Raw genomic sequence first — 17,166 nt, forward strand, 5'->3', positions numbered from 1 at the left:
TCTACTGTCATCTTTTTCTTGTACTATCATTTTATTTTATTTTAGATGTAGGCCTTTTTTAATTTTTATGTGATGCCAAGGATGGAACCCAGTGCCTCACATATGTAGGCAAATGCTCTACCATTGAGCTAAAACCCTGGCCCCTCATTTTATGGTATAAATATTCCTGTTCATTATGTGGAAGCCAGGTTACAGAGTTGTAGGGCTAAGTAAATAGTTTTAAAATCTCAGGAGTTCCTATAATAAAAAAGCAAATTTGTATATGTGTGGAAAAACAGTGAACATGAAATCTAATCTCTTAACAAATACTTAAATGTACAATACAGTACCATCAACTATGGAAATAATTTGTTCAGCAGGTCTCTAGAACACACTCATCTTGGTTAACTGAAATGTTATTCCCACTGATTAGCAACTCCCCATTTTCCTTTTCTCCCTTTCCTGGCAACCACCATTCCACTCTGCTTCTATGAATTTGACTACTGAAGTTACCCTGTGCAAGTGGAATTATGCAGTATTTGTCTTCTGTGACTGACATTTATTTCTACCTCTTGGCTTTTGTGAATAGTGATACAATGAATATGGGAGTGCTATCTCTTTAAGATAAGTCCTTTGGATAAATACCCAGAGCAGGTTTACAGGATCTGTTCAGCAATTTATTTACTAATTTATTCAGTGACCGTTCTATTTCTAATTTTTTTTTCAGTGTTGGAGATAAAATCCAGGATCTTGTACATGCTAGGCAAGGTTCAACCACTGATACATTGAGCTATATCTCCAGTCCCTATTTTTAATTTTTTGAGGAACCTCTATACTCTTTTCCATAGCAGCTGCACCATTTTCCATTTCCACCAATAGTTCTTTCTCCACATCCTCACTGACATTTGTTCTTTTGTTTTTTGACAACAGTCATCCTGACACATGTGAAGTGGTAACTGTAGTTTTGCACTTCCCTGATTATTAGAGACACTGGACATCTTTGCCAGCTATTTATGGTGCATATCCGTAATCCCAGTGACTTGGGAGGCTGAGGCAGGAGGATCTCAAATTCAAGACCAGCCTTATCAACTTAGCGAGGCCCTAAGCAACTTAGCGAGGCCCTAAGCAACTTAGCAAGACTCCGTCTTCAAATAAAAAATAATAAAGGCTGGGAACTTAGCTTAGTGGTAAAGCACACCTGGGTTCAATCCCCAGCACAAAAACAAAACAACAACAAAGACATTGGACATCTTTCCATATATCCATTGGTCATTTGTATGTCTTCTTTGGAGAAATATGTATTAAAGTCCTTAGCTCTTTTAAAGTCAGATTATTAGGTTTTCATTTTTTTTTTGCTGTTGAGTTGTAAGAGTACCTTATATACTTCAGAAATTAACCCTGTATCAGATACATGGTTGGCAAATTTTTCCCATTCTGTAGTTTGCCTTTTCATTCTGTCGGTGTTTCCTTTGTATCAGGTGAGGGACTACAAAATATCTATTTTGGTTGCAAAACAAACTCTTTCACTCACTTTCTAATTCCACTCTGTTCTCTATAAATAAGATTATCAGTTAGTTGTTGCCCAAATAAATGAAGGATTTGCTTCTATGTATGCTTTGGTAGCACATATGATGAATATAGAATTTCACCATAGTGTCTGAACAGTTGATTCACTTAAGAAATCAGTCTTTTCAATTCTTACTGGAGTGCTGTTTTTAACAAAATATTCACTCATTCATCCATTTATTGTGGCACAGGCATTCATTCATTCATTCATTCACTGTGATTCTGGCAACTGAACCCAAAGGTGCTCCACTTCTGAGCTAGATCCCCAGCCCTTTTTATTTTGAGACAGGGTCTCACTAAATCGCACAAGGTGATCTGGAACTTGCAATTCTCTAGGGATTGCCAGGTACCTGGGACCATGTGCAGTTTAAACAAATCAATCTGAAACATTTAAACAAGTCAATTTGTTATGACCCTTCATATGTGTTTTACAATTTATTACTAAGGGAATTAAGTGCATCCTGTGTGACTCCACTATCAGAAAACCTGGAAGTTTTTATGGAGTGCCCTAGGCTCTGACCCAAGTACTTTTCCTGCTTGGAACCCTTTACTGCAATAAATTATCTTCATACATAAGACTATGTAGACTATATGCTAAATCCTATGAATCCTTTGAAAAATATCAAACCTGGGAGTATTCTTGGTCTCTGACACAATCTCACAATTATATAATTAGTATCAAATTTATATAAACCAATAAATGCCCAAATGAGGGGGGGGACACACAATATTTGTTTGGCACAGGGCATCACTAAAAAAAAAATTTTTTTTTTTTTTTGGTATCAGTGATTGAACCCAGGGGTGCTCAATCACTGAGTCATAGCCCAGGTCCTTTTTAAATTTTTAGACAGGGTCTCACTAAGTTGCTGAGGCTAGTCTTGAATTTTTGATCCTCCTGCCTCAGTCTCCTGATTTGCTGGTATTACAGGTATGTGCCACCATGCCTGGCCAGTTCTGTCTTCTTAAAATATATTGAAAATAAATGAAATTTACCTTGTCAAGTTTTTGAAACAATGAGAATAATACAAAAATATTTAACCTTAGATAAGTGAGAATAAAACATCCTGTATTGGTAAGAACCATAAACTTTGCAGCTACCATTTACTGAGTGCCAATACATGCTAATACTTTGCTTAGTGTGTTATATCCATTATGTCATTTCACAAAAACCATTTAGGAGGGCTGGGGATATAGCTCAGTTGGTTTAGTGCTTGCCTCACATGCACAAGGGCTTGGGTTCAATCCCTAGCACCACACACACATGCACACACAAATTAGATAGGTAGATAAAATTTACATCCCCATTTAATAGATGTGATATTGAAACCTGATGAATGAATCTACCTAAGTTGCCCATAGGTCAAAGAGGAAATACAAGGCAAAAGCATCATATTTCTACTATAACTCCAAGATAGTATAACAGGTCAACGAGGTAGTTAATTAAACTTCTCACTTCTCAGACGTAATGTATGAACAGAGAGAAATTCAACACTTATTTCAATTAATAAAAGATTTAGTAATTTCACTATAATCTGCTCAATGAATCTATGGTTTAAAAAATTACTTCAAAACATACTATTTATATACTACCATTTAAAAATTACTATTATTGTTTTTGCCTGTGGCTGCAGTATTGCTCAGTGGTAGAGTGCTTGCCTAGCATGTGTAGATGTGCAGGCTCTGGGTTCTATACCCAGAACTGGGTGGGGTGGGGAAAAAAAAATATATGTGTGTATATATATATGTATATATATATATACACACACACACATATATATATATAATTACTATTAGATATTTACTGAAGAAAATATACATATTTAAAACTTACTTTACTATCTTTGCCAGTGACATATAATAGAGAATAACAACAACAAAGGCATTAATAAAGAAATTCATAGTTTGAATGAACTTACCACTTCTCTTTTATACTTTCAAGATTATCAACTTCTTTCATTCTCTTTGTGTTACTGTAAAGGTAAAAAACAAAAAACGACAAGTTCCCAATTTAGTATTTAAACAAATCATTATTATGCATGCATCAATATAGTTCAATACATAAGTTATCATGTAGGCCTGAAGTAGCATTAGAAGGGTCTTAGGAACAAGTGACCACATTCAGTTGTCACTTTCATGTATAGAATAAAGCAATAATAAATATTATCTTTGCAGTGGTCCATATACCTTATCAAGATAGCCATCTCCCAACCCCTGAATAAAGTCTTTAGTATGTGTCATTTGAAAAAAAAATTATCATATATATACTCACAAATTATATACATACATACATGTATACATCTATCTATATACACACTTTTTTTTTTTTTTAATGGTACTAAGGATTGAATTCAGAGGTGTTCTACCACTGAGCTATATCCTGGCTCTTTTTAAATTTTGAGTCAGAGTCTAACTAGTTTTTTATTTTGAGTCAAAGTCTCACTAAATTGCTAAGGCTGGCCTAGAACTTGTGATCTTCCTGCCTCAGCCTCCTGAGTCACTGGGATTTTAGGCATGTGCCACCACACCCAGCTGAAAAGAGGACCTTTTACATCCTAGTGTGAAGAACCCCAAGGGGAATATATAGCATCCAGCATTCAAATTAGTAGTAACATATTATGAATTTTATAAAGGAGATGGTCTCCACCAGGAAACTCAGAGGATACGTGTCAGTAGCTGGAGATATTTTTGGTTGACACAACTAAGGGAGAAGAATGCTACTGCTCCCACCAGAAAATATTAATGCCAATAGGGGTAAGCGGAGAAACCCTGGGATAAGGAAGAAATAATTATGACTATTGCTGGAAAACAAAACAAAACAAAAACAACAAAGAAACAAGATTTTTTTTTTGTCAGAGTAAAAGATGTGTAAGAGTCAAAGAAACCAAGGAAAATTCCTGTTATCCTAAATTTTAAATTGGAAATATCAACAAACTCTTGCTGTATTTTTTCTTAAAAAATTACATATTAGTTCTGTCCACCTGAAAAAGAATCCAAAACAAGAAGCAATCCAGTTAACAATGAGTAAAGGCTGGTGACAGATGGGTGGTCTCCTAATACCATTTCCCACTTAAAGGAATCAAGTTTTACTGGAGAAATGGTTGGCTTCAGAGTTGGGATAGAAAATGTACACTAGGCACCTGATACATCTTGCTATCTTGAATTAGTATCAAAGGGATTCAGAGGTCAATCTGAAGAGGTTAATACTACTGGCCAAAGATGACCGAAAAGAATTATAAAAAAACTACATGAATTGAATCACATCAATTATGAGTTCATAATGATACGCACTTTAAAAAAGAACTCGTTAGTAGTCTTTCAAGAATTCTAGAGTCTGAGTGGGGCATAGTGGTGTACATCTGCAAACCTAGCTACTCCAGAGGCTGAGTCAGGAGAAGTTCCAGGCCAGTGTGGGCAACTTAGCAAGAACCTATTCCAAAAATAAAATTAAATGGGCTGAGGATAAAATGAAATTAAAATTAAAAGCCAGGTGGTAGAATACGTTCCTCCATGTTTGAGGCAGTGGGGACTGAACTTAAGGGTGCTTTACCACTGACCTACATCCCCAGCCCACCCCCCCCCCCAACTTTTATTTTGAGACAGGGTCTCATTAAATTGTGGAGGCTAGTCGGGATCTTGCCATCTTCCTGCCTCAGCCTGAATAGCTGAAATTACAGATTTTGCCACCACACCCAGCTTCTTCTTCTTTGAGACAGGCTACCTAATCTCGAAATCCTGGACTCAAGTGATCATCCTGCCTCAGACTATCGAGTAGCTGGGACACAGGCACACTGCCATAGCACCCAGATTCCCAACTCTTTATTTTAATAACTGGTAAATAAGGGAAAAGAATCAAATAAGCATCCTGTCCTTCCTATATGAACATTCTCAGTAACCAAAGAGTTAATGAAAGAAGGTTTTTTTTATAAATAACTCCACTTAATTGAAGGTGTATAGAAATACAACATAGCTGGGATTACATACCTGTAATCCCAGTGGCTCAGGAGGCTAAGACAGGAGGATCTCGAGTTCAAAGCAAGCCTCAGCAACGGCAAGGCACTAAGCAACTCAGTGAGACCCTGTGTCTAATAAAATACAAAATAGGGCTGGGGATGTGGCCCAATGGTCAGTGCCCCTGAGTTCAATCCCTGGTAACCCCCTCACATGAAAAACAACAAAAAAAGAACACCTCCAATGTGCAACTCCTAATGCAATAATGGATCTAGACAGTATCAGTAACTGGTAGCAGCACAAAAAAGAGCTAACCAAAAATAAATATATGCCTCGGTGTATAAATTTTCACCACCATTTATGGAGAATCCTTGCCAAAAATGTGAATTTGAATCCATTCAAGCCTCTAATTCTAACTATCATATTAGAGGAAATACAAGGTATGGAGGAACATAACAAGATGATATCAGGGGGGGTTAATCAAATATTTAGAATGTGGGAAATTCTTTAGGATAAATGATACACTTTCTTTAATATATTAATATATATTACCAGAGAGAAAAAATAGGTGACCATAGATTTTTTAAAAATATTTAAGAAATTTATCAATGTATTACATACAACATGTGGACCATATGTAGTTTTTTCCCCCCAGTACCAGGGATTAAACACAGGGTTGCTAAACCACCAAGCCACATCCCCAGCCCTCTTTATGTTTTATTTTGAAAGGGTCTTGCTAAGCTGTTGAGAGACTCTCTAAATTGCTGAGGCTGGTTTTGAACTTGTGATACTTCTGCCTCAGTCTCCTGAGCTGCTGGAATTACAGGCGTGTGCCATGGTGCCCAGCTATAGATTTTTATTTAATTCACCTGATTTAAAAAAAAAAAAAGGTCATGAAAGAATCAGGAACATATGAATATTTGTTGAGACGGATATTTTGAAGTTACTGCAGAGTAAAAACCACCTTAAAATGTATATGTTTGGCTAGCTATGATGGCACATGCCTGTAATCCTAGTGGCACAAGAGGCTGAGATAGGAGGATCACAAGTTCAAGGTCAGTCTCAGCAGCTTTCTAAGACCCTGTCTCAAAGTAAAAAACAAAAAGGGCCGGGGATGTGGCAACATATACACATACACACACTTATTTGGCAGTGGTGGCACATGCCTGTAATCCCTGTGATTTTTTTTTTTTTTTTTTTTTGCGGTACTGGGGATCGAACTCAGGGTCTTGTGCTTGCAAGGCAAGCACTCTACCAGCTGAGCTATCTCCCCAGCCCAATCCCTGTAATTTGGAAGGCCAAGGCAGGAGGCCAGTGGTAGGGCAAATGGGTTCCCCAGTACTACAATAAAATAAAAAATGAAAATAAAAGTAAATACACACATACATTTAATGCTGAGGCAGAAGGATTACACGTTCAAGTTCGAGGCTAGCCTGGGCAACTTGTCTAGATTCTGTCTCAAAATGTAAAAAATGTAGAAAGGGGTGTGGGTGTAGCTTAGTGGCAAAGTGCCCCTGGATTCAATCCCTCGAAGCATATATACGTGCACACACTCAACCCACACAGACTTAAAGATAAATTTGTAAAGAGTAAAACTAAAAAAGCTTAATGAGACATATGGCTTACTCATGGCTTGAAGGTAATGTGGAACAGTGAGAAATTTTAATAGTACACGGAAGTGCTATGTGAAGACAACACAGACAATAATACGAACTGCCTATTGCACAATGAAAGTCGTCAGTTATCAAGACTCAAGAGAGGAAAAATCAGTCTATTCTAGCTAATCTGGAATGTCTGGAGTTACTGAACTGAGGAAAACGAAGAGTTATGGAAAATAATATTCCTACAAGACAGATCCCCAAGAAACACAGGGACAGTGGCTCAGAAGGAGGGAGGGGAAATTAGCCAAACCTCTCCCAGTACATCCTTTCCCAGTAACAATGGGCCCGAGGGAAAAAGCAAACTTTCATCCCTTCCAACTCCTAGGGATCTTGAAGGAAGGAGGCAAATACTGAAATGCTGGGCCCTGGACTTTTACCCTTTCCCACTGCAGATGAGTCCTGGAAGGAGAAAAGCAAATAGTGAAGCTCTAGGTAACAATGGATCCCAGAGGAAGGAAGATAAGCAGTGAACACTGAGTTGTGAGCTTTTCCTAGTGACAATGAGTTTCAAACTTTTTACATCTATCTTCCTGAGTTAAATTGTAACCTGCACAACTAGGTCCCTGGCAATCTGAACTGCACATCCACAGTCTCCAATGATTAATTTGCCCTCACTGTAAACTTTAAATCCAGATTCCTTCTGTAACCCTGGGGCCATCTCCATACCCAGAAAACGAGCCCTTCCATGCCCAATCAATTGATTTCGCTGCAGAATAAATCCGAGGTTTGCTTCCCGTCTCCTGCCTCCATCATTTGTGGGTCATGAGCTTACAGAAAACACCAGACGAAAGAGAGAGAGAGAGAGAGAGAGAGAGAGAGAGAGAGAGAGAGAGAGAGAGAAAGAAAGAAAAAAAAAAATCCATAACTTTTTAATTGAACTTAAAAAAAATCTAAAGTTTGGCATGGTGGCAAACCACTTAAAATCCCAATTATGTGGGAGGCTGAGGTATAAAGATAGCAAACCTGAATATAGACTGGGCAATTTATCAAGACTCTGTCTCAAAAAATAATTAAATAAAATTAAAAGGGCTGGGGAAGTAGCTCAGTGGTACAGCACTTGCCTAGTGTGCACGAGATGAGGTCTTGGGTTCAATCCCTGATACAAAAACCAAACCAAACCAAACCCCAAACTAAACTAACTTTAAAAAGTTCTGGAGTGCAGCCTAGATGAACATGGTGGTACACAACTGTCATTCCAGCAACTGGGGAGGGTAAGGCAGGAGGATCACAAATTCAAAGCTGGCCTTGGAAATTTAGCAAGACCCTATTTTAAAATAAAAATTAAAAAAGGGCTGGAGATACAGATAGTGGTAGAGAGCCCTGGGATTAAATCCCCAGTACCAGAAAAATAAATAAATAAAAAAAATAAAAATGCCAGTTTTAAGCATATTTAAGAAGAAGACAGATTTGCTCATTAATAGCCATTGAAAAATCCGTCAGATTCCACTCAAATCAATAAGAACCAGAAAGTGGGCACAGAAATAGCCATTATTCTCATTCAAATCTCCAAAGTATCTGGAGGCGATTTTAATCTGAGTCACTGAGGATGAAGTTGTGGATCTTCTCCAGATATAATCTGTCTGGCTAAGTCTTGACTTCTGGTTCTAGCTTCCTGTGGCTTAATGGAGCAGGGCCTGTAACAAGAGCTCATTTGGCCGAAGCACTTATTCACATTTAGCCTCTGTTTTGCTAGTACAAACTGTTCCTTACACCCTAGTTATTACAGAGTAAAGTTTGTTATTAACTAGGACATAAAGAGGAATAGAACCTTGACAAAATTTAGAGCTGGGTAGAAATGATGGCAATAAAAGGCAAGATGGAGGGAGGGAGGGAGGTGTAGTTCAATGGAAGAGCACTTGCTAGCGTGCATGAGGCCCTGGGTGTGATCCCCAGCACCTCCAAAATATTACAAAAGATTTTTCAAGGAATTAAAATAGGCTAGCAAAGTTTGCTCTTACAAATACACTGCCATTAAAACTTTTAAACTAGGCATGGTGGTGCATGCCTGTAATCCCAGCAACTCTGCAGGCTGAAGCAGGAGGATCACACTTTTGAGGCCAGCAACAGCAAGATCCTCAGCTGCTTAGCGAGACCCTTTCTCACAATAAAAAATAAAAAGGGCTAGGGGTATAGCTCAGTGGTAAAGTACCTGTGAGTTCACTTCCCAGTAATCCCTCAAAAAACTCCTTTTATTTTTATTATGAGTTAGAACAAACCAGATTTCTTACTCTTTTCATGAGAAAATTATAATTCTAAAATCAAGAAGGGTTTGGGGTTGGAGGTCAGTGGTATAGCATTGCCTAACATGTGTGAAGCATTAGGTTCAATCCTCAGCACCACATAAAAATAAATAAATAAAATGAAGGCATTGTGTCCATTTATAGCTAAAAAAAAATTTAAAAAATAAAAATCAAGGAAAAAGTGAAAGGAAGGAAAAAGGAAGAATTGCAATGGGTCAGGGAGTGAGTTTTGGAGAATATAAGGTGGGGAACACCATCAACATCATTTCCAACAATGGCGATAACTTTGAACTCTACCTTTTAGCTAGAGGTTAAACCAGGAGTCAATAAAGCCACACCAACCAAGATGAGCACCCAACAATTATGGCAAATTTGATGACCCTCTTATCTCAAGTGGGTAATTTTTGTTTCTGCAGATTTCTTAGTTCTTTCTGTACTGCTCTTCAAGTGTGTTACTGCGACTTGAAAACAAGAGAATATTATATCATTCAAAGAATCTTGGTTAATATTTATTAAATGAAAGGCAATGAATTAGGCATTAGATTTACAATGTACTGAATCAGATAAGTGGGAATATATTTTTTATAATACCAAAATATAACATCTTAAAAGGATCATTAGATTAACTGTGCTTTTATTTTATTTTTATTTTTTAAGTTTATTTATTTATTTTATATGATGCTGAGGATCAAACGCAGTGCCTCACACATGCTAGACAAGCACTCTACCACTGAGTCCCAGTCCCTAACTGCGCTTTTAAAATGCAGTCATTAAAGATAATTGTTAGATAAGAGGTAGAACACAGTAAATATTTTTGAATTTGCAAGTGCTTATTACATTTATTCAGTAAATGAAATCATACTTTCTCCAGGTCAAGAATGAATGATAATATACATTTTTACTTACTGGTATGGGAAAAACTAAACTAAAACCATTAAAGGAATGTAAGAAGGTAAAAGTGGTTAAGAACAAGAGAGCTAAAATGCTTATCTATTCCAATAGCATTATGAAAAGCAATGTCCAAAATTAATAACTCAGAATATACACACTGTTTAGAAGTATGGTTGTGAATAAAAGAAACAGCTATGACTTCAAAGTTGTTCCTAAAGGGAGTGAGAATATTTTTCAGTTTTAAGACTTCGAACACCATCTGCTTTTTAAATTATGTAAAAATTATTGATTAAAATTTTTTCAACTGAAGAGATTAAAAATATATTCAGACTTAATCAGATTTTCATGACCATTACTGTTTTTTCCCAAGACTTCTTTCTTCAAACCTCACATTTCCAAAACCATTTAATTGCTTTCATTTAAAAATATCTAGGATTAGGGGCATAGCTCCAGGATAGAGTGCTTGCTTAGCATGAACAAGACCTGGGGGTGCAATCCCCAGCGCCACAAAAATATAAATAATAATGTCTGTATTTCAAATACAAAGAACAGGGAAAGAAAAATGCGGACATCAACAGTTCAGATTTAAGAAATGTTTACATTCTGACTTATTTACGTCTTTTTGTGTATTAAATAAAGAATTATAGATACAGTTGATTATTTCATTTAAAAATATTAAACAGTAGGGCTGAAGATGCAGCTCAGGGGTTGTGTTTGTTTAGCATGTGCTGAGCCCTGGGTTCAATACCCATCTGTGTAAAAAACACAAAAAAGGATCTTCAATACATCTTAGCTATATGTCAAGCATACCTAAATAAAGTAGCTAAAAATATTAAAAATGTATATATGTTTAGTACCAACTATATAACAAGTATGATTCTAGGTATAGGTATTTGGGATACAAAGTAAACTGAACAGAAAAAAGCTCCAGCACTTGTGGACATTATGTTCTTGTGGGATTGTCTGCTTTTCCCTTGATATTTCTTCATTGTTATTTTATTTATTTATTTAGGTACTAGGGATTGAACCAAGGGGTACTTAACGACTGAGTCACCACCCTAACCCTTTTTTATTTTGAGACAGGGTCTTGCAGCTTAGGGGCAATCCTCTTGCCTTGGCCTCCCAAGTCACTGGGATTACAGGTGCAAATCACCACTCCTGTCTTCTCCAGCTTTAATTCAAAATAATCTAGTTAGTAATAATACATTGTATAATTTACAAGTTAAAATAACCAAATTTTAAATGTTCTTAGTAAAAAGGAATGATAATCAGTTGGAGGTGATGGATATGTTATTTGCTTATTCCACAATGTATACATGTATCAAAACATCACACTGTATCCCAGAAATAGAATACAATTTACAAGCTATAAAAATTTTAAAAGCCTTTTGTTTATATCTGATAATTACTCTCTCATAAACAGAACGTTCACTTTTTTGTTTTCATTCCATTTTTCTGTGCATGTTATAACCATCCTTCAAGGCATTCGAGGTATCCTCTTCTAGAAAAAAGTTAATGGGAGAGTTATATACTCTCAAGAATCAAAGTGATGGTGACAAAACTAATTTAGATGAGAAAAATCATATAGGAGAGGTATAATATAGGAGGATATTGTCAAGGTTACTGAGTCAGTCAACCTTTGACACACAAGACATTTTCATGGGATGGCTTTGTAACTGCAATGTTAATCTACCTTGCAAAAGTTTTCCTTTGGAAAATGTTTTATGATTCCTCCAACTACCCTTCGAGTCTTAGCTCAAGATCCATTTTCACTGAAAGGTGAAATATTCAACCTTAATTAATATTCTTCTCCTCAGCATTTAGATTTTTGTCATTTAAATAATAGCCTGATACTGTTTATTACTGTTTTTTTTACTCTTTCTCTGGATCCAAGATCTTTGATAGGTACTATGATTTACACATTTTCTGTTTCTTCCACAGGCACAGCAAGTACCAAGCAGAGTAGCCATCCTTAAAAAGATTCCACTAGGGGGCTGGGGAGATAGCTCAGTTGGTAGAGTGCTTGCCTTATAAGCACAAGGCCCTGGGTTGGATCCCCAGCACCAAAAAAAAAAACACAGAAAAAAAAGAGATTCCACTAAAATTTCCTTTAATAATTACTCTATAGCACATTACTAATATTTTTCATCATTTTATAATTACAATCTATTAATAAATTGCTTTTCTTTGTACTATGACAGTAGAAAAGAATGAAAGTATAACAGACCTTGAATTCAAATTGACTTGTCCTGGAGTATCAGCCTTACCACTTTTGAGCTAGGTGACTACACATGTTATTTAACTTCTCCCAGTCTCAGTAGCCTAACTTGTAGCATGGATGTAATTGTCTTCCCCACAAGGTTTTTCATTTTTGGTATTGGGGATTGTTTTTATAATCAGGGGTGCTTGTCCCCTGCCCCTTTTATTTTGAGACAGAATCTTGCTAAATTGCTGAAGCTAACCATGAACCTCCATTCCTCCTCCTCAATTTTCCATGTTGCTGGGATTACAGGTGTGCAATACAGCACCTAGCCTCATGTTTATGTGAGTGTTTACCTGTGTGCGTGCGTGTGTATGTGTGTGTGTGTGTGTGTGTGTGTACTGGGGATTGAACCCAGAGGCCCTTTACCACCGAGTCATATTCTCAGCCCTTTGTATTTTTATTTTGAGACAAGGTATGTATAAATTGCCCATGCTGGATTCAAATTTGAGATCTTTCTGCCTCAGTCTCCTGAGTCACTGGGATTACAGATGTGTGCCACTGTGTGTGGAACAAGGTTGTTTTGAGGACTGAAGGAAATACTGAGAATGTTTTGCTCTTTTCTCACTCCTGTACCATAATCTGTTAAAGGGATCAATAAAAAACATCCTCAGACTTAATCTTTTTTTAGGGGGGGTAGTGGGGATTGAACCAGGGGTACTCAATCACTGAGTCACATTCGGGCCTTTTTGTATTTTATTCAGAGACAGGGTCTCAGAGTTGCTTAGCGCCTTGCTGTTGCTGAGGCTGGCTTTGAACTCTAGATCCTCCTAACAGCCTCCAGAGCCGCTGGAATTACACGGTGTGCCACTGCGCCTGGCTCCTCGGACTTAATCTTAAAAGTCATAATTTTAGGGTCTGGGGATGTTTAGCTCAGTGGTAGAGTGCCCCTGGATTCAATCCCCAGTATCAAAGATAAAAACCAAACACTTAAAAATATGTATATACTTAGTGCATTTCCCACTATTGTGTATAAGGTATTGGTTCAGAATTAACGATAGAAGTGTCAATATGACAGTCCTTATTACCAGAATTTACAGTCTAACAGGGAAAAAAGTTGCTACATTACTAAAAGTAAACAGGTGCTCACTTCGGCAGCCCATAAACTAATTGTAAACAGCATTTAATTATGAAGTTAAAGTTAATTTTAACATGGAAACAAAGTCACCATTATTTTAAGCATTTCCTATCACAAAATCAGTAATATGCAAGTGAGATACATAAAATTAATATCAATTGAATGAGCTTCAGCTAATGTATCAGAGTTAAAAGATGTGAAAGAACCTAAGTAATGTAGTACAATGCAGCAAAAAAAAAAATAAGCTATCTGATAAACATCCAACTTATATCATGAAGTTGGGCTTCAGAATGGACAGATAAGCAGTTCTTTCACTTTTCTTCCAACTTAGATTTGTATTGTATGTCACAGTTTACCAAATACCTTCTCAAATGTTATCCTACTTACTCCCAATAGCAGTGATACAGTCAGTCGGAAGACAGAAAAGACTTGAGTTTAATGAAACATATCCATTAAAAGGAAAATCTAGTCAAACAGATTTAGACTACACTAAGGTTTTGTAACATACGCAAAATCTGAATTTTTAAAATGTCATATTATTGCCCCGCCTGGCAGTGCAGGCCTGTCATTCCACCAATTTGGAAAGCTGAGGCAGGAGGATCACAAGGTTGAGTTCAGCCTCAAAAATTTAGCAATACCCTGCCTCAAAAAAAAAAAAAAAAAAAAAAAAAAAAAAAGGTCATATTACCAATTTTATATTTTTTTCTTTTCTTTTTTATTTTTAGTGGTGCCGGGGATTGAACCTAGGGCCTCATGCATGCTAGGTAAGTGTTCCACCACCACTGAGCTGCACCTCCACTCCCAATTTTAGTGTTTTTTATAAACATATACTTTGGACTAGATTTTGTGGGGGTTTTTTGGATTAGGTATTTCTATGAAGATATTATTCAATTGAAAATGTTATCTATATATAGAAGCTGAGTCTCTCTTTAAGAATAAGGTCATGGCTGGTATTAAACATGAGGGAAAAGAAACCAACAGACCACATTTCCATGTGGGGTTCCTTTTACTATCTTTTCTGGAATATGATTATGTGTCTAAGCCTCCAAGAGCAACTTGACCATGACAGCATCAGAATCAAACACTTTAGGACAGTTTATTACACTGTATTATGAATTCTAGTTTACTAAATACTAAGTGATAGAAAACAAAATCTTTTAAGTTTCAGCTTATCTTAGCTGTAACCACAGTTATGAAAAAATGCATTTTTTCAATTGGGTGCAACAACGCATGCCTATAATTTCAGCTACTCAGGAGGCAGAGGCAGGATTGCAAATTCTTAGCAACACCCAGTCTCAAAATGAAAAATAAAAAAGGGCTGGGGATGTAGCTCAGTGTTAGAGCTCCTCAGGGTTCCATCCACAGTACCACTGGGCTGGTGATAGGGAATTATACAGGAAAGGTAAAATTTAGGTAGAGATTAACAAGGTCATTGAATTAGCCATCATTTGTTGCCCGGATATTCTCATTTCAGGTCTCTATAACTAAAATGTGAACATATATTGCAAAGCCCACCTCGAATAAAATTTCCTTTAAAACTCTTCCATGATTCCTCCAATAAATGAATTACTAAAGTAGTGAGGGAAAATGTTAGGTAGCCTTAAAGTTGCCAAATCTTCACTGCTACAACTCCAGTCTCAAATACTCTCATTTCAATTCTTGTCCTGGTTGTTTCTACACAGCAGTCAGGTTGACCTTTAGAGAATACAAACCTGAGTGCCTTACTTCTCTGCTTAAACCTCTTTAATGACTTCCCATTGTTTTTAAAATAAAGTTCAAATCCTTTGGGTAATTCAATAGCTATCCCATTACATTTGATTGGTTGGGAATTTCTGTTTTAAAGCTAAAAAAATATAAAAATAAAAAAAAAAAAAGGGAATGAAAAGAAAAAGCTGGTCCCAAATCATGAACATTACTTAAAAAGCTCACATTATTTGTCTGGTCTTGCTTCCCACAGTCCCCTTTTGCTTCCCACACTCCAACTGTTAAGATGTGACCTTTAAGTTCCTGAAATGGCCAACTTCCTAGTGTTTGGGTAAGCTCTTTTCTTTGCTTGGATCTGTCTCTTATTTTGGAGTCAGTTTTCACCTAATTCTTACTTACCAGTAAAATCTCAGCTCAAAGATTACAGTCCTAGGAAAATTCTACCTGTCCTTTTAAGTTCTCTCACTAACATGTTGGATTTTCCCTTTTTAGCTTTTAGTTTCTATTTTGGTTTACTGGTATTTATTTGCCTGATAATATCTGTGTTGCCCGATGACTACTGTCTATAATTATCACCATCATATTCCTAGCACTTGGTATATAATACAAACCAAACATTCGATAGTTAAGGTATTAAGTCATTAATATTAAGCGTTTAGTAATTAAAGCTTACTATACTGGACTTCCTGCACACAATTCTTACTCATTTTTTGATTCTAATGACTACCACTAACTTAAATATTATGCAGATGCTCAATATTCACTGAATTTATTGCTTTTTTAAAGAAATAAAACTTTCAGCATATTTAGAAGACCCAACATCAACTTTAAAAGAGCTTTTCGCACTACGACCAAATTACAATCAGGCAGACTTTATGGTACCACGTTATTCTTTACTGCATCAAAACCCAATATAGACCAACAGTTTCCTATCTTTATTTTTAATTATCTCAAATTATGTATCAGTAGATTGAGATATTATTACCCCCTATACATGTATGAAAAAAAATTTTAAAAGTCTAATCACTGTTAAAAAGTTAGGGGAAAAAATAAAAATTAAAAATAAATAAATTATGTACCAACGAACCAACTCTGGACGCCACCCTTAAAGTTCAGCATTTCTGACAAGTAATAAACTTTTTTAGTATCGCGAGTGAAAAGGAAAAAGACACAAAGATGAAGGAAATTAGAAAACGGAGAACGTCAGACCTTCGAAATATCAGGTGAGTTGCGGGAGGCAGGTGAAGGTGCCAATCAGGAGATGCCCACCTAGAACAGACATTCTGTATTTCTGGATTGCGCTTTCGCAGCTTCGCCTTTGGGAAAACGCCTTGATGGCTCGTAACTAGAAGTTTCTGGGCGCCCTTCGAAAGAGCCGTGTGAGGTGCCTGCACTGGGTTCACGAGCCAAGCGGCCAGCAGAGCCCGGAGCCGGAGTCCGCGCTCACCTGGGCTGGGCAGGAGCCTCGCCCGGCCTCCGCGCGTCAGCGTCCTCCCACCGGCCGCAGAGGTGCTGTCCTCAGACCCGGACTCACCCGATCCAGAGGCTCGGCGGCCGGAGGCAGCGACCCCACGGCCCCCGGGGAAGCCTGCCCAACCCCGCGGCGAGCGGACGCCGGCCCCGCGCCCGGCCGAACGCGGCGCGGCACCAGGAAACTCACCTCTGGGCGCGGCCTCGAGGCCCCGTCCTCTATTCGCCCAGGGCCCGCGGGCACCACGGCTGCCGCTTGGCTGGAGCCCCTTGAAGCCCGTGCGTCACCGCCCCAACACCCTTTCAGGCTTTTCGGCCCCGCGGCAAGAACCCGGCCCGCCCTCCTCGGTCTCCGCGGGGCGCCGCGCG

General features: G+C 37.6%; 1 protein-coding gene across 6 annotated transcripts in view; it reads right to left on the bottom strand.

Annotated features, from left to right (window-relative positions):
* The window catches only part of Ubxn2a (UBX domain protein 2A), a 35,165-nt gene extending 17,999 nt beyond the window's left edge, over window positions 1–17,166 (bottom strand). The window contains exons 1-3 of one of the 6 annotated variants that reach the window (XM_047522883.1): window positions 16,988–17,166; window positions 9,692–9,855; window positions 3,462–3,515 (exon numbers count right to left, since the gene is read on the bottom strand). In XM_047522883.1, the coding sequence (XP_047378839.1) occupies window positions 3,462–3,502 (41 nt within the window). In that variant the 5' untranslated portion in view covers window positions 3,503–3,515; window positions 9,692–9,855; window positions 16,988–17,166. The other 5 variants (XM_047522881.1, XM_047522880.1, XM_047522882.1 and 2 more) reach the window with 5 other exon arrangements.

This window comes from Sciurus carolinensis, chromosome 13 (genome assembly GCF_902686445.1).
Source record: "Sciurus carolinensis chromosome 13, mSciCar1.2, whole genome shotgun sequence".
Taxonomy (NCBI): Eukaryota; Metazoa; Chordata; class Mammalia; order Rodentia; family Sciuridae; genus Sciurus; species Sciurus carolinensis.